The sequence below is a fragment of the Chaetodon auriga genome, chromosome 16 (assembly GCF_051107435.1).
Source record: "Chaetodon auriga isolate fChaAug3 chromosome 16, fChaAug3.hap1, whole genome shotgun sequence".
NCBI classification, from domain to species: Eukaryota; Metazoa; Chordata; class Actinopteri; order Chaetodontiformes; family Chaetodontidae; genus Chaetodon; species Chaetodon auriga.
In genome coordinates this window covers 3,231,767-3,253,572 of record NC_135089.1, presented here as the reverse complement: position 1 = coordinate 3,253,572, position 21,806 = coordinate 3,231,767, and the positions used below count along the sequence as shown (strand labels likewise).

Below are 21,806 nucleotides of genomic sequence, written 5' to 3'. Positions count from 1 at the left end.
GCTCTGACCACATCAGCAGTTCAGTGCACTTCACCCCAAGTTCTTTGCCAGCCTGCACCTCCAGCAGCTGCTGATTGATGGCATCTGGGATCGACGACAGCTCTCCAATGAGTAGCTGGCTGCCATTTTAAATACTGACTTCCCCCCGCTCTTCCATACAGAAACAAACACCTTTAAGTCATGTCAGGGTCGGTTTAAGTTGCAGTTCAGTCTTGGGTCAAAGGTCGCCATGTTGCTTAGGCGACAAAACACTATGCAGTGTACATATATGATACCCACCAAGGCACCAAAACCTCTAGAAATACACTCCAGAAACGTGGGCCCCACCTTCGCCGTCCTCATCGTCAAAACACATCACATCTCGCGCACATGCTCAGTCCATGTGTATGTAAATGAGCGTCCGTACTTGGATATACTGGGTATTTGCTCGTCTCCATCTATCCGATCCCTAGAAAAGGATCAGGAGTTTCATGTGACAGGACCGGCCCTTTGGGTAGCCATTACATCCAACCAAAACTTATGCACCCCCCTCCCCCTCCCACTCATTTTCGCCCCCTCCCCACTCATTTGGAAGTCAATAAAAGCGACCCCCCAGAGACGCACGGGCACCATCGCAAGACACGAGCCTCGTTTGATGCCAACAGCACCCCGAGCACAAAGGGAGTCATGCCTGTGCCCAAGAAAGCAGGTAAGAGGCCATCTTCACCTGAACGGGGGCCTGTGAGGGACATCAGGCCGTGAGGGTGAAACTATTTTACAATAAGTGTTTAGAGCTACATCAAATAAGGAGCAGGTTCCATTTCCGAGCAGGCGTGTGCTGAGTCTGAGTGAAGTTTGTGATGTTTGCTCGTTTTGCTGTTTGTTTGATTGTTCGGTACCAAGTGGCCTCTAAACTCAAAGTTCAGCTTCTAACTTCAGTCAGAGTTCAAAGCTTTTTACCGTCTCTTTCACACTGAAATGCACCTAAAAATGACAGCTTCTTTCATTTTGTTCTTATTTTCTCTCCCGTTGTTCAACGTCGTCTTTGTAAAAGTCCACATGTCACGTGGAGACGGCATCAGTAATCATGCAGGCTGTTTTGTTAGCAGGTGAAACTTTACGTATTGCTTGTCAAAGTCTTTCATTACCAATTTATTATGTGTTCCGTATGTTGTTTATTTGAGGCTGTTAAATGACCTCGAGCTGATCATCCCTCTGTCGTCCCCGAGCCAAACATCCTTCCTCACCTTGGATTCTGCCAGTTTTCTTTGGCCCATTGATCATGCCAACAGGGTGTATAGAAAAGCGTCTGCTGGGCCGTTTCTCCTGCACGTGTGCGCTCGCCGACTGTTTCATCCTCATCTGAACCCTCACAGCTTTGATTTCTGCCTGTCTTTCTTGTTTCTGTCCCTACAACGTTACATCGCTTCGGTCTTTTCTGTCACTGCTGCAGGTAGAAGTTCTACCCCCCCCCCCCCGCCTCCTGTTTTTAGATATTTCTAATCCATGCTCAGTGTTACCCATTCCATAATATCTGCCATAACTCAGACCCCCCTCAGCCCCCCTCACATCTCCCAGCCCAAACGTTACTAATCCCTCCTCTGGCGGCCTCAGTAATGAAGTGTGAAATGCTGCACAGTAATTCATGTCCCAAAATGTAAAAGCCCATCTTGGTCTTATAAATGGCTGCTTGATTCTGCCATTATGTAACATATGGCACCGCAGCCTCTGCACTTCAACGTCCTCTTACGGAATTAGTGCCATCAAAAGATAGTTTAATGAACTAATGTCATTAGCTTAACACTGGCTGCGTGAAAAGCACCAAACATGATTGAATAACGTGTTTAATGTGGCAGCTCTGTGCAGGATCCTGCAGGAAAGGCTTCTCCTCTTTTCCCAGAATCCTTCTGTGTTTCATTTCCTTCCCATCTCCTGCTCACATGCACGCCCATCGTTGACGGGGCCTCCAGCCAATGAGGCTTGACAGGAACCAGAGGGATGAGTCTGGGCCCACGCCACCTCTGCTCGTCTCTCGCCATCCTCCTCTCACGATCTTCTGCTTTTGCTGCCTCAGTGGGATGTTTTGAACCTGATCTGCACAGATTATGTAGCTCTGTCCCACTGAGAGGGGAATCTGGGGAGGGACACTGTCCACATCGCACCCGTCCAAAACAAGCAGGCCTCTTGGAGCATCGGGGGATCCGACGCTGACCTTCTGGCGGCGTCCCGCTGAGCCGTTCGGTCCTTTAAAACGTGTGCTCAGGTGGATGAAACTCATGTTTTGTGGACTGTCGTTGGCGTGAATCCACACCGAAATATCTGTCTTTCCTCCTTTTGGAGTCACGCAGCTCATTCACTGCGGGTTTTGCTCAGACTCTGACAGCTTCATCCAGACTTTCATCTGTAATTCCAGCCTTGATTCATGCGGCGTCTTTTTTCAAGGCCCCTCTGGCCTCAAATATCTCAATGCCTCACACCTCACTCTTACATCCCACTCTGTCTCCTCTATGTCTCTATCGCTGCGATGTCAAGTCATCAATCTTTTCTATCTGTTTATCTCTGCGGGGATTTCCTGCTGATCCCGCTGAGCGCGGACAGGCATCCGCATGGGTTTAACCTCCAGAGCAGCGGGAGAGCTGGCGTATCTCCAGTCGCCCACCTTGCTGACCGCCGGCCTGATATCTCACTCCAGGGTTACTTGAGGTGTTTGCTTCATTACCCTCAGACGGAGGCCAGAAACATCTTGTAGACTTGAAGATGAAATTCTTTAAGGCGGCGCGTTCCTCCAGACGTCTGCCTTCTAATCTCCTCGCTGATTCCTCTTAATGCTTTGACTGTTCCACGAGGCTTCGCTTTCATCGTGTCCCTGTCTCACCTGCTGTGCTCCTTTATGGGAGGAGGGGAAGAAAGATGGATGAAGTGATCTGTCACCAGCGTCGTTCTGCTCCGCCGATTCCCAATGACGACCACATGACCTTCATTCTATCCCTCTCCGTCCTGCCAAGTCTCCTGTCCTCATGCGCTCTATCCATCTGCCGCTCAGTGTGGGCGAACAATGAGTGCAGACTGTCTTTTGAAGTCAGACATGGTCAGTGAGGACATGTGGACAATATCCAAACAAATCTGCTCTGTAATTGAACCCTAATCCTCAGTAGCGTCCAATTAATATTTCTGCATGCCCGGACATTATCAAATTTTCTGGTCTTAGTGGCTCCAGTCAGGTAATTGTATTCCGCATAATGGGCTCCTGCATACAGTACTGCACATATTTAGATTTTTAATTACAGCACAAAGTACTCCAGACTGTAAAGGAGGAGCTGTGGATCTCTTCAAGTCGGCCCTCCTCACCTTCTGGAAACCCCTCAACACATTAGCCACGCTTAAAAGACCCACAGGGCAGCCCGATTCAGGGAAGGCGATGCCGCCCACACCATCACACGCGACGATGCAGATGTTATAGCAGATTCTCGTTTATCCTCCTCATGGTTATGTTGCTGACGTCCTCCACAGCCGAGGGTCGTGAAGGCTGGAGAGGTTGACAGACCAGCAGGCATTCACTGGGGCTATTCAGTGTGTTATTCACAACCTCTAAGATCCCGAGTAATAACTTGAATACTGGTGGGATGTAACAGAGTCCTCGAGTGTTTCCATTTTATTCCTCCACTTCAGAGGGAAATCGTTTGCTGCACTACATTAATATGGTTACCAGTTACTTCTCAAATGAAAACATATGAAAATCATGATGACCTTGAAATATAAAACATCTGTCCATGTTCTTTCTGTCAGGTTTGCTGCAGGCGAGCACACGTACTTCCAGAGGTTAAACCATGTAAACGTATGTTTCCTGCAGCATGTGGCTGCTTTGACAGGACGACAGTGCGCATGTCGTACTGATCGGCTGTGCAGGATTATCTCAGGTCGCACAGAGTACTGCTGCTGTTAGAACAGAGAGGATGAAAAAGTGCATTTAATGCTTTTTATGCTGAAATCATCCGCCTCCATTCTGCACGCAGCGTTGGTTAAGCCTGCAGATCTTTATTACACATTTTAACAGAGATGCCAAAGGTCCAAAGACATCAGGACGCAGGTCAGACAGTCGTCCACTTTAGTGTATTAGAAAGACAATTTAGACACAGAAAAGTCTTTACAAATACACTTTTACTGTTTAAAGTCTGTTTGACGTATACTAGATAAACTAGATGTCACAAAATTTTACTTAAATGTATCAAAAATGAATATACTAATTCTGCAATACTTAAAGTGGTATTTCAAAGTACTTTAAAAAAAGTAAGTGTTTTATAAACTGTGCTCAAGTGTACTTTTAAAAAGTGTACTAAATTAGAAATACTTTTTATAGCAGTGTGTAGTACCCTGTTAGCATACTTACATTAAAGAGTACTTTGATTTCACTTCATTTTAAGTATATTTAAATATATTTCCAATGCACTGGTGAGGTAAGAAGTGTATTCTGGATGCTGTTTTTCACTGTGTACTTAAGTACACTTAACGTTTAGAAAAAAGTACCTTCAAGTATTACTCAAGAGGTACTCAAGGATTACTAAAGTACATTTGAAGGCGACAAAAACAGCACGTGTACTTAGTGCTTTATCCAAAAAGTGTAATCTAACATTTTTCCACCTGTACGTCCAACTGAAGTCAAGAGAAAAGCCTTTGAAATGACGAGATAATGCAGAAGAATGATAAAAAAAAAGTACACCATCGTTGGTTGCTGGCGGTTAGGAGACACAAATACGTCTTAAACGAAGCAGAAAGCGTTGACTGCACGGCCGCGAACATCACAGTCAGGAGCAGCCTTACATGGAGTCGGGAATACTGAGGCTGTTCTGTCTAATTCTGGTAATAGCAGAGGACGCACCAATCGAGCTAATGTGATGATGTAAGAGTCTGAGAGGTGAGGAAGAATGATGAGGAGTTAGTTGTCTGTGCAGAATCTGAGAAACAGTAACTTGAGCGCGGATGGCTTGCGCAGACGGGTGCCGGATCAGGACCAGGACCGGCCAGGACCGGATGGCAGTTTTTCTCTGAATGTCAGGAGACAGAGTGACTCACAAACTGGAGGAGGAACAAACGGACAGAGATGATACACCAGCCCACAACCCGACAAACATGCCCCGGTGTGAAGTGACAGCATCATACAGAAAGCGTATTCTTAGAAGCAGACTCCTGCTGTCAGTGGCTCTGATGTGTGTCCTTAACGTTATATGCTCTGGCCTCAGGCCTCCTTATGTTGAAACCCGAACCTCGACCGGCATGAGGACACTTCATGAATCAGTGCTGAGCCCACATAGCACACATACTCCTCTGTGATCTGCTCTGTGGTGAGGGCAGGAGATGATTTACTATAGGGAAGCCTGACAGAGCCCTGATGAGGGGGGAGCGGGAGGAAGATGAGAAGCGGCTGGCTGGAGTTCACTGCGCCGCCATGAATAGTGTTGTGCATTCACATGTTTTGTTTCACGGGCCGATGCGAGAGGAAAGTGAGAAATGACGGATCATCTTTGTCTTTCAGGGAGAAAAAGCAGCAGCGCCGCAGAAGGTGAGGAGCAGCGTGAGGGAAGTCTTTACAAAGATTCAGTTAAGGAGATGCATCGTGTCAGTGTTATTATCATGATTAAAGCTTATTCTCTTATTCTCTCACCTGCCACCTCAGAAACGCTGCCGCCGTATGAGCCGAACGTCCCCGAACCAAACACCAGGGCCGACTTCATGAAATGTGAGGCCTCGTTAAACTGAGCACACACTGAACGTCCTTTCTCCTCTTTTCGCTCCACTCATCCTCTCTGCTTCCACCTCCTGCTGCATGTGTTCTCAGACTGGGTTCCCGTCACTCTGGATGACAAAACCGCACAGAAACTGCTGTGGATTTCGGAGGGCGGGGCCAAGGTGGCCCGCACGTCGGACGCCGTCTGCCCCTATCCCAACAGGCCCGAGAGATACGAACACTCACCTCAGGTACTCACACTGTCCAATCACAGCCAACGCCTGTGAGTGGAGTGTATTGAAGTAGAAGTATTTGAGTGGAAGTATAAAGTACCCGAAAATCTAAATACTCAGGTAAAGAATGTCAAACATGTATTTTCTGACAGCATCTGAGTAAATGTATTTAGAGAGTTTTCACCTCTGATCTCTACAGAAACACTTTTGGGTATTTTGGGGGGTTTTTCTAACTCAGGACTGTAGCCGACACCTCTTCCTCCTCCTTCCTCCTCTCTTCTTTAGGTGCTGTGTAAGGAGAGTCTGCTGGGCCACCGGGGGTACTGGGAGGTGGACTACGACGGCTGGGTGGTGATCGGGTTGGTCTGCGAGAGCGCCCCCCGCAAGGGCCAGGAAGGGCCCAGCGGCCTCGGGGAGAACAACAGCTCCTGGGGCTCCGGTTGGTCCGGGTCCTGCTACCAAGTCTGGCACAACGGCGAGAACGTGGACGTCCAGCTCCCCCTGACCTCCACCATGGGCATCTACATCGACCAGCCCGCCGGCATCATCAAGTTCCTCTCGGTGGAGGAGAGAGACGGCGAGAAGGAGGTGCGCCTGATTCACAAGTTCAAAGCCAACATCCAGGAGAAGATTTTCCCCGGGTTCTGGATCGGCACAAATTCCTTCTGCCTGATTCGGAAAAAGGATCAGTGACACGGTGGAGTCGAGCAGGAGGAGGGTCGAGTAGTGTAAATTTGAGAAGGCGTCAGGCGGGAAGGGTCGGGGCGTTTGGGGAACAAGTGTTGGAGGTGATTGTGTTCGCTTTCTCTAATGCATGAAGAAAGCCTCTTTACTTCATATCACATCCAAAGATGCCTGACGGTTGTATTTATCATTGTGTACCTATTTATGTATTGTTTAACTTAGGGTTTTAGGAAAGGGTTTGCATGTCCTGGAGTGCTTCCTGACAGGCCTGTATGTTTTTTTATGTGCTGAATGTAGTCAATAAATCCAGCTGTTGTGTAATAACACTGGTGAGGCTTTATTTTTGTGACGCTGCACATCAGAGGCGAGCACATACGAACGAAGCCCGTCACCTGTGCAGTGGAGTGCTGAGGCCCTCTAGAGGCCGTTAGTGATACCGCACCCTCACACATCATGAACATGACCAGCCTTTTTCTCTTGGTGTTGCTCCTTTATTTGAAACGTAAAAGTACTTAACAGAACATTTATTTGTCTTTGAAATGTACGAGATGGACATTTGTTCCTTTCAAAATCAACCCATCTCTTTCTCTCTCTCAGTTTCTCATTCATTCAATCATTTCAACAAGATATCTGGAGCAAAAAAAAAAAAGAAAAAACCACCGTCCCCTGTAACTCGGTATCAGTTTACAATCATTCTATCAGTCAGTCATTCATTGGCAAAAGTAAAAGTACAAATAGGCATGTTATGAGGAGGTGCTGGTGTCCTCCGCTCACATTTTGAAAAGCCACAAGCTTCATGTTAAGTCAACCATTTCTCTGGTTTCTGCCCCTTTAAGGAGGAGATTGTTTTATGTCAACTGGCCTGTTGGTCAACTTACCCGCTAAACAACAGGAGCATGCAGAGGCGACCTGGTCCAGACATCACTGGCTCCAGTGCCTCATGCTAAAACTTTAGCATATGATGTGCTAAATAACAGCAGGGCCAAGAGCCACAGCCAGGAGGCGCTTAGCTTAGCATAAAGACTAGAAACAGGGGAAACAACTAGCCTAGCTCCCTCTGAAGTTCACTTTCAAAGCTCACTGATTAATTAAGGAATTAATTTAGGAAGCCAGTTTGGATCACAGTTGTTTAGTTCAATTGCTTATAGCATGTAACTTTGAAAAAAAAGCTAATTTAAGGGATTTAACATCTGAATAAAGGTGGATTTCTTACACGAATGCAGCGTATAGGATCAACTGCTGTTTGTCACGACAGAGTTACAGGATGTAACTCCTCCTAAAACCACAGCTGGTTATTTTACATTCCTGTTAGTGTGGTCCGATTGAGGAGTAACTACAGAACATGTTGATTAGTCAGCCATGGAGGTGCTGCGTGGTGTATTCCTGAGCTGCAGAGACAGCCAAGCTAGCCGTTTCCCTCTGCTTCCAGTCTATGCTAAGCTAAGCTAACCACAGACATGATAAAGGTTTCGTTTTTCTAATTTAACTCTTGGAAAGAAATGTTGAACTACCTTTAAGTTTTTTTTTTTTTGTCCACTTTTCAGAAGAGCGGCTTCAAGATAATGTAGCTTTAGAGCTAATAATGCTAACATCACCCAAAACAGTGACTGTTAGCGTTAGCATGCAGCACCGGAGCCAGCGGTCAGCCGGGTGCAGGTCGCTGTTCCCCCAAGTTCTCATCACTGCACAGGTAATTTTACCGAAGCACACCAATCAGCACACACCTACCGATTAACGATTGGCCGTGCCGGTTGGACTACTTTAAACCCTGTTTCAGCGTCCTCGCTGGTCAGTGCAGTGGCTCACTACACACACATCTTGAGGTCCTAATGTAGTGTTGCGGGATGTGTAGCAGCTAGTGTTGTGAAAGGTGCAGTGACGAGGAGGGCGGGGGGGGCATAGTGTTGAAAATGTTATTAGTGTTCAACATTTCTTTTTGTCAGTTACTCCTCCAGCCATGTGCCGTTAATTCTGGTTAGTGAGAAATAAACGGAGGTTCTAGCTTTTACGCTGTTTCACATACGGTACGTCACGCCTGGCAGACAGTCCGGCTCTCCTCCCGTCGTCACAACCTCTGACCTTCGCTCCGACTCTCGCCCTCCATCCCTTTCTCTTTCCCTCCGCTCGCCTCGCTCTCTCTCAGTGCTTCAGGGAGAAGTCCCCCGTGTTGAGCCGGGGCCGAGGCAGGGCCCCGAACATTTCAGTCCCGTCGGTGGCTCCGGGCGCCAGCAGGGCCTTCATGCTGGCGGCGATGTGCTCCAGGTCGGCGCAGCCCACCTGGACGACAGACACAGAGATCGGATGCTGACGCGCCTCAGGTGAGCAGGCAAAGGGCCAGAAATGACTTTTTCTACATCTGCTCTGTTTTTCTCTCTGACATTCTGAAACTTATTTATGAGAAATGTTTCCCCGACGCGACCTCGCACACACGTCACACACGCCTTCAAGGTCACATGAACTGATGGAGCCGGCGTGGCCATTGGTTGGTGAGAGCTGAATGGTTTCTTTGTCTCGGCGTCTCGACAGCATGAAACATGTCAGGATCAACTGACACCAACAAAACACAACAACAACAACAAACAACAGCTCGCTTAATTATTCGACCGCTGTATAAAAATGTCGCTCTTTGATCTTCATTACCTCTTTATCACTTCACTGTAAACTCAGCACTTTTGTCCCTGTCAGGATCCTGTAGGAACGAGGATGAAAGTGAACCCCCTTCATGTAATCACAAAGCTGGAGCTGACTGTCTAACTCGTGCAGACCCCCGAACATCTGACCCTCCTTCTCACCCGTTCTCCACTGTTGCTGTCTCCTTGAGCGGATCTGGTTCCTCGGCAGCCCCACACAGGCACAGACACGGGCAGCGAGCGGGCCAGAGCCATCGGGTGAGCGTGACGGGACGAGTACGCCGCCTGTCCCATGGCCATGCCGCGCGACGGCGGAGGGGCATCCTCGCTCAGGGAGCCTAGGACAGGAAGAGGGGTGAATGTGGATACTGCGTTGATGGGACCACCTTCGGTCAGCACGCCGCACTCTTACCGTCAGTGCTCTCCTCCTCGCCGTCGGACTCAAAGAACGGCTCACAGTCACGGGACAGGGAGTCCTCGTCCATGGAGAAGACACCTGAAGCAAAACGACGACAAATCCTCAGAATCGAAGCACACGATGCATTTAAGAAGACTGAAATCAGCTGTGCTGCTCCTCACCAGCACTTTCATTCCCGTAGGGTCTCCTCTCATCCATGTCCTCCTCCTCCTCCTCCTCGTCCTCACACTCTTCCTCCAAGTCCACGATCCCAGACCTCTGCCTCCCCCGCTCGGCCTCCAGAGCGCCCTTCTCCCGTTCCCTCTCGCCGTTGCCGCCCTGCCCGGTCACAGCTCCTGAGCTGTAGATCGACGGGTAGCTTTGGGAAAACAGTCTGCCGTTGGGGCTGACTCCGCCCACGCCGCCGTCTCCGGTAAAGCTCTGAAACGACAACAAAAATCCACCATATTACAAATGTGAGCCTCCCGAATGAGAATCACAGCGCAGCGTGCAGCACATGTGGGCCACTCACCCCTCTGAGTCCAGGGTCCGAGGTCAGGTCAACCACCAGCTTGGTTCCTCCATCTCCCCCCGACGGGCGTGTGTGCTTTTGGGCTGTTAGCATGGTGGTGGAGTGCAGCACGCCGATGTCGTCCATGTATCGACGCGCCGACTCGGCCAGAAAGCCCTGACCCCAAACGTTGTAGGAGAAATCACACTCCTTAGGAAAGGCACTGCCGCTCTCCCGTTTCCTCCTCCCGTCTCCGTCTCCGGCCGACAGCCGGAACTTCTTACAGGCTGTGAGTATGGCCAGGTCGCAGCCAGATTTTTGGCAATACGCTTCCGCAGCAGAAAGTAGCGCCAGCCAGCTCTCTTTGTGGTTGTCTGGGATCTCGGGCTCGGATGACTGGGTGATGGAGGCCATGATGGTGCTAAAGACGGTTTACAGCGTTCTGAGATGGACTGACGTGATGAGATAACTGAGTGATGCTGATGAACGAGGTTTGGACCAATCAGAAGGGGGCACCAGATAACTTTGGTAGCTGTGGTTCGTCTCTCTTTGCTTGCGTGGTCTGTCCTGCTGGTGTATGGTTGCTTTTTGCGTTGGTGAAGATGTGGAGGAGATGATGATCGATCAGGTCGAGGCACTGGGTGGCTTTAAGATATGATGTATAGGGTGGTGTCCTTCCACACTGCAGAGCCAGGGGAGAGAAGAGATGTTGTCAAGTTGCTGGTGATACCTGGAAAAAACAGAACAAAATCAAGGTTAGCTGGAAAACTCTGACAGTGGACATGTCACTCAGAGCAAGCAGGCGCTTGTTCTCTCTCGGACTGACGCACATCTGCTGATAAACATCCAAAAACAACCTGTTTAAACTCATCTGTGCAGTGATGTCGCAGCCGTCACCACCTCCACGAGCTGCTTGACACCGAGCTATGCTAACAGACGTTAGCTTCAGTAGCTTAGCGGTGAGCCTGCTCTGTGTGCTTCACTGCCAGCTCCTCACTGGCTCCTGCCCCGCTTTAAACTGCACGCTGCGGGCTTTTCTGCACGGCTGCCGTCGCTCGCTGCAGCTGCCGTTGTTGATCTTGTTGTTTATTCAGTGTTGTGTGCAACCTCCTCATGATGGAACCACATTTCACCTCCATTTTTCAGGCTTTCCGCAGGAGCCGAGACGCGCAAGTAGAAATCAGAGAAACGAGGGAAGGTGTTCGCTCACCTGTTCAGTTTCTTTCTTCCGCGTTGCCAGATGTTTCTCAATCCTTAACTTTACTTCTTTTTTGTCATTCGTGTTCTGCCTTCTCCAACGGGTTCTCTCCCCCAGCTAGGCTCTACACCAGCAGCAAGCTAGCAGGGATCGTTAGTGGCTTTTCCGCTTGAGAATTTCAAAATAAGAGCCGTGGCAATAAACACGTTTTTTCAGCTACAAAACTGTGAGTGAAGATTTTATATCCAAATGATGAATGTATTATAATGTAACGCAAATGAAGCTATGTTTGAGGTCTGAGGCCATTTTCAAGCAAATATGACATGCTCTGCTCTCTATAAGCATTAGTAGATCAGAAATCAGAAAAAGCTTTATTGCCAAGTGCGATTTTACACATAAGAGGAATTTGTTTTGGTGAAGTTCTACTAAAAATAAGTACAAAATATAACAATATAAATATATATACACAAGTGTGTTTTTTTAATGCATAGAGTTGTGTCTACGTCAATGTGACAAGATGAGGCAGAGGTGGAGTGTGTATTAGTATTAGCAAAAATTGTGTTTAATTAGTACACTTCAAACTGTGTTTAATTGGTACACTTCAAATTAATTAATGCCAGGGAGCTGCTGGTATAATCTACAGAGTGTATCAGTCAGAGCACAGCAGGGCCGCTCAACCTGACAGCCACACGGCTCAATATATTTAGAGAATAAAGTTTATTTATTTATTTATTAAAGCCCTTTAATTCGAAGGCTGATGACGTCGGCTCATTTCCTGTTCTGTGTTCGCTAACTTGACGCAGCTCTGACGTCAGCTGTTTACTGACTTCCAATCGAACGCACGTTGTACATGTGACTGCTCGGTGGGCGGGCTCGTACTCGCCTTGTTTTCGTGCACGTTCACGTGTATACCCCGCCTCCTCGTGCCCCCTGAAGCCCACCTATCAGCCGCTCACAGGTCACATGATCACTTTGTTTTTTTAATAAGAAAAATTAAACGAGTCTGTTAGATAAATGTTGTGGAGTGAAAGTTGTTTAATAAAAATTTAGAAATATCAATGATGGTATTCATATGTCAATGTTAAAATTGTTCACATTAATTATATAAACTTTATAGTTCTCAACAAACAGACCTGCAATAAATCCTGCCACCAGTTAGCTGTCCGCTCTGCTGTTTGGTGCGGGGCAGCTAGCTAACAATAACCTTTTTTTTAACTGCTATCCAGCCACTAACTTTCACTGATACGCTAAGAATATTTATAACTGATGCAATGCCTGAAGATGTTATTATTAGTGTGATGACAAAGGAAAACATGAGTAATATCAGCACTGGTTCTAACTAGAACTTCTGTCATTGTAACGGCAGTTTTCTGGTTGGTTCGGTTCTTCTTCATGACTTCTTTGACGATTGAACAGTCAAACCAGAGAGTCCTCTAGTGGCCATGATGTGAAACTTCATCAAAACGAACCGCGCTCTACCACTTCCTTTAAATACTTTCAAAATAAATGTAAGTTACTAAATATTACTCTCTGACTTAAAGCTGACTGAGAGTCTCGTTTATTATTTCCCTTTTTTTGGGGGGGGGGCTATAAACCAAAACATGATTGTCTCGCGCTCCTGCCCGGACATCTTTGTGGGGCGGGGCTTCCGTAAGCAGGAAGTGTGACGTAACATTTATTTTGATAAACGAAGTCGAGGCAGAGGTGACAGAAGAATGGAGCAAACCACCGAGGAGGATTACAAGGTATTTCACAAGTTTTCACAATATTTTCCCGTCGGTGTTTGAGTCTGTGGATGTCGGCAGCTCTCCTTCCTCTCGACGGTGACATTTCGGATTGGAGCTGCGCGAGCTGGCCGTTAGTGTTAGCTGTTGTTGTCAAGCTAGCTGTGGCTTCACAATAACGTTCGATAATATAAAGCAGGACACTGTCAGCTAACAAACGTGCGGCTCGATATAAGACTTGTGTAGCTCAGCCACAGCTGTATTTCTAATCGTACAGTCATCAAAGCAAAGTGAGTCGACACCAGATCATCGTAGTAAATGAAGTCCTCCAAAGTTTTCCTGCTTTCACTGAGCAGCCTGCCCGAGGAGCCACACTGGGATCATGTGATTTGTCACTGACCTGCTTGTTTATGTCTGAGTCATTTACCTCCCACAGCTCAGCTAATCGATGGGACACTTCAGGCTCAGGAATATGAGTTTGTTTTATGTCATCAGTTATGTTCCAGTTCAGTCAAACAACAATAAGGTGACCTGATTTCATAATCGAAATTGCTTTGTGGTTAAGTCTTATAACATCATAGTGACACAAGCCAGAGTCAGTCCCATAAAGACCGCAGGTCAACCGCTGATTAAGCACTTAAAGATAATCTAAGAATGCCAACATGTTGTGGTTTCAGCCACACAAATGTGTTTTTGTTATACAGTAGTTAAATGAATGTCTTTGGTCTGATAAAAGAAGCCATTTGAAGAGCTCATCTCAGGCTGAATTTGAGAAAGTAATAATGAAAATGAGCTCATTTTAGATACAATCTGCGTACCTTTACCAAGACTGGAATCTGGCTCAACCTGAAGCAAACCGTCTCTTTGTTTCCGCTCACATTGACATTCATGTGGGTCTTCTTCCTCCACAGCTCATATTCGAGAAGGAGGGGGTTTATCTTCACACTAATGCCAAGAGGAGTAACCAGGACACCACCATCCCGGGGTTCATCCGGATTGTGGAGCGGGTAAGCTCATCTGACAAGGCTGTCAAGACACAGAGGGACGTCGAAATGATCATTACTGAGCGTGTTTTTCATTTCAGGCTGGGGTGCCGGCTTTAGAGTGGAGCCCACTGGAGGACGAGGGCCGCAGCGCCCCTGCTGTCCTCTACAGCAGAAAGGTCAGTAATCACCTGTTTGCTTTGCATGAAAATCAAACAATACAAGCAGTTTTTCTATCTGATCCATCAACCCACTTCTTATGAATCAGGATGGAGAAGGAGGAGAGGAGGACACAAACTTCGACCCGGGCTATGAGCCAGACTGGGCCGTTATCAGCACAGTGAAGAAGGATCGCGAACACGTTCCAGTCAGAGATTCAGGTGCAGCTCACGCTTCCGTCGCTGCGAGTCCTGTTCAGAAAGGATCACGATGCTAAACGCCGTCTGTTTCTCCTGCAGGTCAGTGGTCGTTCTCGCTGCCTCTCTCAGAGTTATACTGCCTCCGGAGGGCTCGCTTCTCATTGGGTCGAAACTTCCTGGTGCTGACGAGCAGAGGAGGCCACCCGCTGCCTCCTCTGCACTTCCACAGAGGAGGAACTCGGGATCTGCTGAGGGCCCTGCAGCGATACATCATCCTGGACCAGTAAGCAGCAGCATCCGAATCCTACCAGCAGTCTGAGGACGCATGACAGCTGAAGCAGAGCTTCAGGCAGAGCTCAGCTGTCACATGATTGGAGAAAAACATCACACGGTTTCTGTTGTCACCATCAGGTCACCGGTCGACGGGCGGCTCTTCCTCGCCTACCCTCATGACTCAGGAGCTCTCTCTCAGTCCTTCGATAAGCTGCAGCTCCTCGACGATGGAGGCTCCGATCTAGTTTTGGTAGTCCGGTTTGATTTTCTATGTTGTTATGTTCTGCATCAGAGCAGACGTTGATCATAAAATCTCTATTATTGGCTTGTTGATTGATGGCTGCACGTCTGTTTGTGATTGTGTTCTTTCTGTCTGTACAGAGGTTCATCCAGGACCCGTACGCCACCACGTTTGGCGGATTCTCCAAAGTCACCAATTTCTTCAAGGCAGCGCTTCGACCTCCAGAGACCTCCTCACGTCCTGCTCATGATCCCAGTCTTCCCCCCCAGTCGGATGAAGAGCCGGGCTTCGAGCTCATCACCTGTGTAAGAGGAGGAAACAAAGAGCGCACAGTCGTGTCTCATACGCAGAGATATCATAAATCAGCTGTTAATGTTTGCGTCTGTCTTTCCATTAAGGGGGTGGAGCTTGGTCCCAGACCAGGTGTAACCCGGGGATCACCTCTGGACAGATGGGAGGAGTTTCTGGACCCAGCGGGGCGAGTGAAGAACCCAGAGAGGGTCAAGGAGCTGGTGTTCAGAGGGGTAAGACAGTCAATAAGAGTACACCTGGTTGATGCACCTTGTTTACTTTTTCAGCCCTTTATTTACCACGAGGATGTTTTCACGCCATTCGTGTCCATCGCAGGGTGTCACACCGTCCCTGAGGAAGGAGGTGTGGAAGTTCCTCCTGGGCTTTTATCCGTGGAACAGCACTGCCAAGGAAAGAGAGGACATTCTGCGGGTGAAAACGTTAGTTAGCTTCCCCTCCTGACTCTTTTCAGTGGTTAAAGGAAAAGTTTGACACTTTGGCAAACAGGCTTATTTGTGCAGAGTTACGTAGACGTGTTTTAAGATTACGTTTGAAGAACCCCGGAGACCTTCAGGGAGGCGCTTCCAGAGTTTGATTCACAAAGACTGCCTCTCTTTGCCTTTTAGCTCTGGCCTCAGGAACAGTCGAGAGGTCTGAGTCAGAGGATCTAAGCATTTTAAACAGCCTCCCAACTGTTTGGAGTCGGGGTCGCATGAAGCTACAACCAGCAGCCAGTTAGCTTAGCATCCATCCATGGGTCCTGTTGTCACCGTGAGGTGGCCATGGCCTGGCTAATGGCTGTAGCTTCGTATTTAGCTTACAGACATCAGACATCATCAAACAGCTTGAAAGCAAATAAGCGAGTTTCCCAAAGTGTGAAGCTTTTCTTTTGAGGTAGTCAGCCGCTGAGATGCCTGTCTGTCTGCAGGGATGAGTACTTCAGGATGAAGGTGCAGTGGAAGTCGGTCAGTGAAGAGCAGGAGATGAGGAACTCCCTCCTCAGAGGATACAGAAGCCTGATAGGTCAGTGTGCCACTCAACAGAAGGTCTGTTGGCCTGTCAGTCAGCTGCCTGTGAGCCGCAGCAGACGCTCAAGTTGAAACTGTCTTTGTTGTGTTGTGACAGAGCGAGATGTCAGCAGGACGGACAGACACAACACGTTCTTCTCTGGGAACGACAACCCGGGACTGACGCTGCTTCATGACGTGCTGATGACGTACTGCATGTACAACTTTGATCTTGGTGTGTATGTCTGAACAGAGGTGCGTCAGTACAGACGCAAATCTGACAAAAGTTCTGAAAACAGTGACGATACAAGTCGCTGTAAGAAGAGCTTCACATGTCTTTAGTCTCTAAAGGGTCAGATTGTGTTTTTACCAGTTTTTATTAATATTAATAATCCTTAAAAACAGTAAGATCCAGATTTTCTGGTGATTACAGTTGACTTTTTGCTCATGAGAAGGATGTTTTGAGTTGCTGCTGATCATTCAGGCAGATGAATCCACGTCACCCTGACGCTGCTTGTTTCCGTCCGTCCAGGTTACGTCCAGGGGATGAGCGATCTCCTCTCTCCTCTGCTGTTCGTCACCCAGAACGAGGTGGAGTCCTTCTGGTGTCTGACGGGCTTCATGGAGCTGGTGGTGCGTAGAAATATCTCTGCTTCTCTTTGAAATTCAGTCAAAAACAAGTGCAGTCCGGCTGCTCTACGTAGACTCACTCAGTGCATCGGAGAGCAGGAAGCGAGCAGCAGCGCAGAGCAAAACAAATCTAAATGCAAACCTTGTTGTTCCTGCTTCGTGCGGTCAGTCAGTGACTTGATGCTTCACCAGCGGCTCTGATTTAAATGAAAGAGGAAGCACACACTGTTCAATTTGTGGTTTGGTCTGATCTGTTGTTACGGTTTCAAGCTGAATGCATGCATGTGTGTTCAGTTATGAATGAGTTCATTTCCACGTAGAAAGCCGCGGACTCGAGGCTACCGAGTGACTTAACAAGTCTTTCCTCCTTTCCTCTGCAGCACCAGAACTTTGAGGAGTCTCAGGAGGCCATGAAGCAGCAGCTGCTTCAGCTCAGCATCCTGCTGAAGGCTCTGGACCCGGAGCTGTGTGACTTCCTGGGTTAGTCATCCAGTGCTCATCCAGTGAGGCTGGATTAGATTAAAATAAATCCTGAGGCCAAGCTTGTAGCCAAAGTTATTAGGATAGAGCAACGAAAAGTAGGACAGAAACAAGAATCAAGCAAATGAGAGGCTATTATGATATAATGCAACCTCGAGGTTATACGTGATTAAACACATTCATCTGCAGGTGGGGAGCTCATCATGCTGACATGCACGATGAGCACGGAAAGTCAGATGTACTGAGGACTGAACTTTGGATATTACTCACTCATAAAGAGCTCATTCTTCTGTTTCTCTACGTCACTGACTCGAAAAGGTAAATAAATGAAACGTCTTTGCTCGTTCAGACTCGCAGGACAGCGGCTCCCTGTGCTTCTGTTTCCGCTGGCTGCTCATCTGGTTCAAGAGAGAGTTTTCCTTCGAGGACATCCTCGTCTTATGGGAGGTGAGTGAACCACAGCTGACGTGCTGACAGTCGTGGATGTTTATGCAAAGCTGCGGCAGCTGGAGTGCAGCGGTGAGATCGGGCTCCTTGACTGCAGCTCGTGTGATGTCTGTTAACGAGCAGCATCCTCTTTTCTCCCTCAGGTCCTCTGGACTCGTCTTCCGTGCGACAACTTCCACCTGCTGATCGCATGTTCGATCCTGGAGTCCCAGAGAGGAGAGCTGATCGGCTCAGACCACGACTTTAACACTATTCTGAAGGTGTGTGTGTGTGTGTGTGTGTGTGTGTGTGTGTGTGTGTGTGTGTGAGAGGAGCTGAACTGCTTTGTCTATAAATGGTCTCTCTCTCATCGTGAACCTCTTCCCACGTCGTGAATTGTCTTCAGCACATCAACGAGCTGACGATGAAGCTGGACCTGCAGAGCGTCCTGTGTGGAGCCGAGGCCATCTACCTGCAGCTGGTCCAGTGCAAGGTGAGACGAGCTTCAGTGAGGCTGGAGCCTGTGGACCGTCTCAGTCTGTGTCCATGTTCACGAGGAGCCAAGAGGAGGCAAAGTCTTCAAACTGTGTCCGAGTTTTAAAACGTAGATCTAGAAACCTGCTAAGTCTTTACATGCAAACATTAGTTTTTGTTAAACGTACGTTTGTGGAAGACATGAGGGAAACGTCCGCTCCTGGTTTGTCATTGCGTGTCCAGACTGTGTGCAGAGTCCCACATAACAAACCAGCTGTAATTGAAAGCAAACCTTTTTTTTTTAGAAAAACAGAATAGGATCAAACAGCGATGGAGAGCAGATCCTCAGCTGATGGAACAGCTTCATCTTGCTCATACATATTGCTTGAATTTGACTCCTCCTCCCCCCTCTGCCCTCCCCAGGAGCTTCCCCTCAAGGTGCAGCAGGTTCTGGGTCTCTACATCCCCTCCAGCTCTGAGGAGGACAGCCCGGACTCCCAGGCCAGCGAGACGCAGCGCCTCCTCAGCCAATCCCAGGCAGCAGCTGCTCCCTGTAATTCAGCACGTGGTTCCACTTCTCCTTAGATATGAAGGTCAGCAGGAGATGTATGCAAGATATATATATATATATATACTGTACATGACCCAGTGAGGACTGTTGTTACTGTTTGTCAGGGGCAGGGGGCGCCGTTGAGGTGTTTTTCTTTTAATATACTCATGAATGTGACTATTCAAGATGTTTCAACACTATACTTGCAGTGCTCTTCTTCTGTTTGTTGTTGTTGTCGTGTCTCTGCTGACGTGCCGCCGCCCGTCCTGCTCTCCGTCCGCCTTCTCGTGCCGCTCTGTTCCCTCGCCACGAATGATTCAACCTCTGCATTCGTGGCCGCTCGTCACTTCCGGTCTGCTCTCAGTGCATTTTGTTTGCTTTAGATTCCCTTTGCGTCCCCTCGCCTCGAAAGGGAAGAAGATGAAGGACAAGCTCACTGGCAGCACCTTGTTAGTACTGTACGATGCCATTCCAGCCCTATGCAAAGTTTTTGCATGCCTTATAGTTTTCAGTGGCGTGGTAATATTTGAAACCTTGTATTATCTGTGTTATGTCTTAAAGTTTTCGTCCGCTGATTATTACCAAATAAACGCTTGAATCTTAAGAAGCTGGTGTGTGAGCTTTATTTTGTTCCTTTCACCAGACAGTCCACTCACAGCCAGCGTCGGGTTCATTCATTTATTCAAGCACAACGAAGATCGCTGCCGCCGACCACAGTCTCTGAAATAAGTCGACTTTAAAACTGTTTCAACCCAACGTGAGCCGTATAACCTGCATGAGTCAGATTTATTTCCAGGCTGTTGAGTTAGACTGTTAGTTTTAGGAGGATATAAGCAGATAAGAGTGTTGATTGGTGCGTTTGTCAGCTTTAACTCCAGTGAAGCGTCCATGACTGGATGCTGGATACATCCTCACATCAGCTCGTGACTGTAATGTGCTTTAAACACTGTTAATTTACTGCTTATAGATGATAAATAGCTGCTGGTTACAGTGAAGCTTCATATGATCAAAAGCATGATTTGGAGCCATAAAAACAAAAACCCTGAGTTTTGGGGTCCGGCTGTGAGAAGCTGATTGTTCCAGTGGAACAGTAACAGCTAAGTGTTCATGTAGTGTCCTAACTTGTGAACTGGTTAAACTCTGGCCTTTCCCCCCTCCTCCCCCGCTGGCCAGCAGGTGTCTGTGTGAGGTGAATGGCTGAGGGGAAAATAGGACCTCTGTTCTCCACTGTCCTGCCAAATGAGCTGGAAAATGAGGGGCGGGCAGCCACGCCTCCTTCTCAGGACCCGCTGCACTCCCCTTTTGGCCGCTCGCTGTCTCCTTCCCCCTCGATCCATGTTGTTTGAATACAGCTGCGACGTATGAATTTAGCAGGGCTCTTAAACAGGCCGACGATCTGTCGCTCTGTCACCCCCCCCAACCCCCCCCCCCCCCCCCCGGTCCACCCAAACCTGACCTCACTTGACTGGCAGAGCCAAACTTACTCAGTCCTTCATTCACACTCAATCTGCTTTCAGCCCTCTCAAAGCCTGTTTAATAGGCGAAGGCCTTGTCGACAGCTTTAAACCTCGTATTCTCTCTCTGATGCCACAATCGACTAAGTGTTGGAGGATTATGGTCTGTTCATGTCGTCATTGTGCTGAGTGACTGAGAGAAGCTGTTATCTGCAGTAGATGATGTGACTGGAGGAGTATCCGCACAGATACTACCAGCAGAATGTGCCTGAAGTTTGAACAGTAAAAGTAAATGTTGCAGTAAAATGTTCCCTGTCAGTGTTTTTCTGTCGTATCTGCTGTCCGTGGATTAATATCACTGCTGCATTCATGTGCATTTTACTGCTGTGGAGCTACTTTATATCCTGTTGGCTCGTTTAATTCACAGCAATGCATCATGTTCTATAAGATCATCACATGTTTGCATCTTTTGTCTGTAAAAAGTCAGAAAAACAGCCTGTTTCCAGCTGATCCGAGAGTTTATTTAGCTGAAGAAGGAGGAGAAGTTTCTCAAACATTCAACACATCTGGAGATACGTGGATTTCATCATATCGTCATATTTACATTTGTCTGCAGGGTGGAATGTGTCTACGTACATTTGCTCAAGTATTGAACTGACATACAAATTTTAAGTAGCAGTATTGAACTTTTCCGACACCATGTACCTCTACTGGACCACAGAGGGAACCGTGGTACTTCTTACTTCACTACACACGTGGCAGCTGCAGTTACAAAATTAAAAAAACACACAGATATGATGAGCTTGTAAAATGTAATTGGCTGTTACAGATTAAATTCGACCCAGCAGAACGTAAACTGCACAGTCAAATATTACTTACACATGAATGCATCACTAATAATCATCCAGTATGACGTCCTGAAAAAAAACGTCCAAAAACCTGAGAAAAGTTTGAGTTACCTTTCACGACATGCACCTGAATCTTCTTTCAGTCGTCATGAATAGAGTATGAATTATTGATGCTCAGCTGAAATCAAGTCATGGCGCCCGTGTGGTCGTCCATTTAACTCCTATTTGAAACACGAGCCGCCATTGAAAGCCTAATGAGCGAAACGCCACCTGTAATGACTGTCAAATACAATCTGTATTCTCCACTGGTGAGTGCGACCCCTTTGTGACCATCGGAGGAGTCCCCGGGGAGTGTGTGAAAAGTGTGTCACTCCATGAATGTGTGAAGTGTGTGTGTGTGTGTGAGCAGCCAGCAGCAGGCAGAAGGCCAGGGGCTGTTGTCTGACACTGATTTGTAAAGGGGGACAATACGGCTCATTGACCTGAGCGGCTCCACTGTCTGTTGCACATACCTCGCCCGGCCCTCCCCGGTGGCTTCGCTGCTCTTTAAACACGAGCAGCAGATTGCTGCAGGCGCGGGGGGGGGGGGGGAGCCCAGCGGGACACAGGTTGCTTTGACAATGAGAAAGGGGGGGGGGGGGGCACTTTGATGAGCATATTTCCAGAGACCATATTTATCTAAAAGGCTTCAGTTCACCAGGATCTTATTTGG

General features: G+C 47.9%; 3 protein-coding genes across 4 annotated transcripts; 2 read left to right on the top strand and 1 right to left on the bottom strand.

Moving 5' to 3' along the window:
• Window positions 1–5,464: 5,464 nt before the first annotated feature.
• Window positions 5,465–6,627, top strand: LOC143333839 (tripartite motif-containing protein 16-like protein). The gene is made up of 4 exons (XM_076752202.1): window positions 5,465–5,477; window positions 5,651–5,713; window positions 5,813–5,952; window positions 6,220–6,627. The coding sequence occupies exons 1-4, from the start codon at window positions 5,465–5,467 to the stop codon at window positions 6,625–6,627; spliced, it is 624 nt and encodes a 207-aa protein (XP_076608317.1).
• A 459-nt stretch (window positions 6,628–7,086) lies between these two features.
• On the bottom strand, window positions 7,087–11,512 carry akt1s1 (AKT1 substrate 1 (proline-rich)). 2 transcript variants are annotated; one of them, XR_013078328.1, is made up of 6 exons: window positions 11,367–11,512; window positions 10,178–10,886; window positions 9,828–10,086; window positions 9,661–9,744; window positions 9,259–9,586; window positions 7,087–9,224 (listed from the first exon to the last, which is right to left on the bottom strand). XR_013078328.1 is itself a non-coding variant. In XM_076753059.1 (6 exons), the coding sequence occupies exons 2-6, from the start codon at window positions 10,568–10,570 to the stop codon at window positions 8,758–8,760; spliced, it is 1,050 nt and encodes a 349-aa protein (XP_076609174.1). In that variant the 5' UTR covers window positions 10,571–10,886; window positions 11,367–11,512; the 3' UTR covers window positions 7,087–8,757. The 2 variants fall into 2 exon arrangements, 1 of the variants encoding a protein (XP_076609174.1); XM_076753059.1 differs by having other exon boundaries at window positions 7,087–8,895; window positions 9,411–9,586.
• Window positions 11,513–12,960: 1,448 nt separating this feature from the next.
• tbc1d17 (TBC1 domain family, member 17) lies at window positions 12,961–19,399 on the top strand. Its single transcript, XM_076753160.1, has 17 exons — window positions 12,961–13,099; window positions 13,990–14,085; window positions 14,163–14,240; window positions 14,330–14,441; window positions 14,520–14,703; window positions 14,832–14,943; window positions 15,075–15,239; window positions 15,333–15,458; window positions 15,562–15,665; window positions 16,154–16,248; window positions 16,351–16,467; window positions 16,765–16,865; window positions 17,243–17,342; window positions 17,692–17,789; window positions 17,933–18,049; window positions 18,175–18,261; window positions 18,666–19,399. The coding sequence occupies exons 1-17, from the start codon at window positions 13,070–13,072 to the stop codon at window positions 18,825–18,827; spliced, it is 1,884 nt and encodes a 627-aa protein (XP_076609275.1). The 5' UTR covers window positions 12,961–13,069; the 3' UTR covers window positions 18,828–19,399.
• The last annotated feature ends 2,407 nt before the right edge of the window (window positions 19,400–21,806 follow it).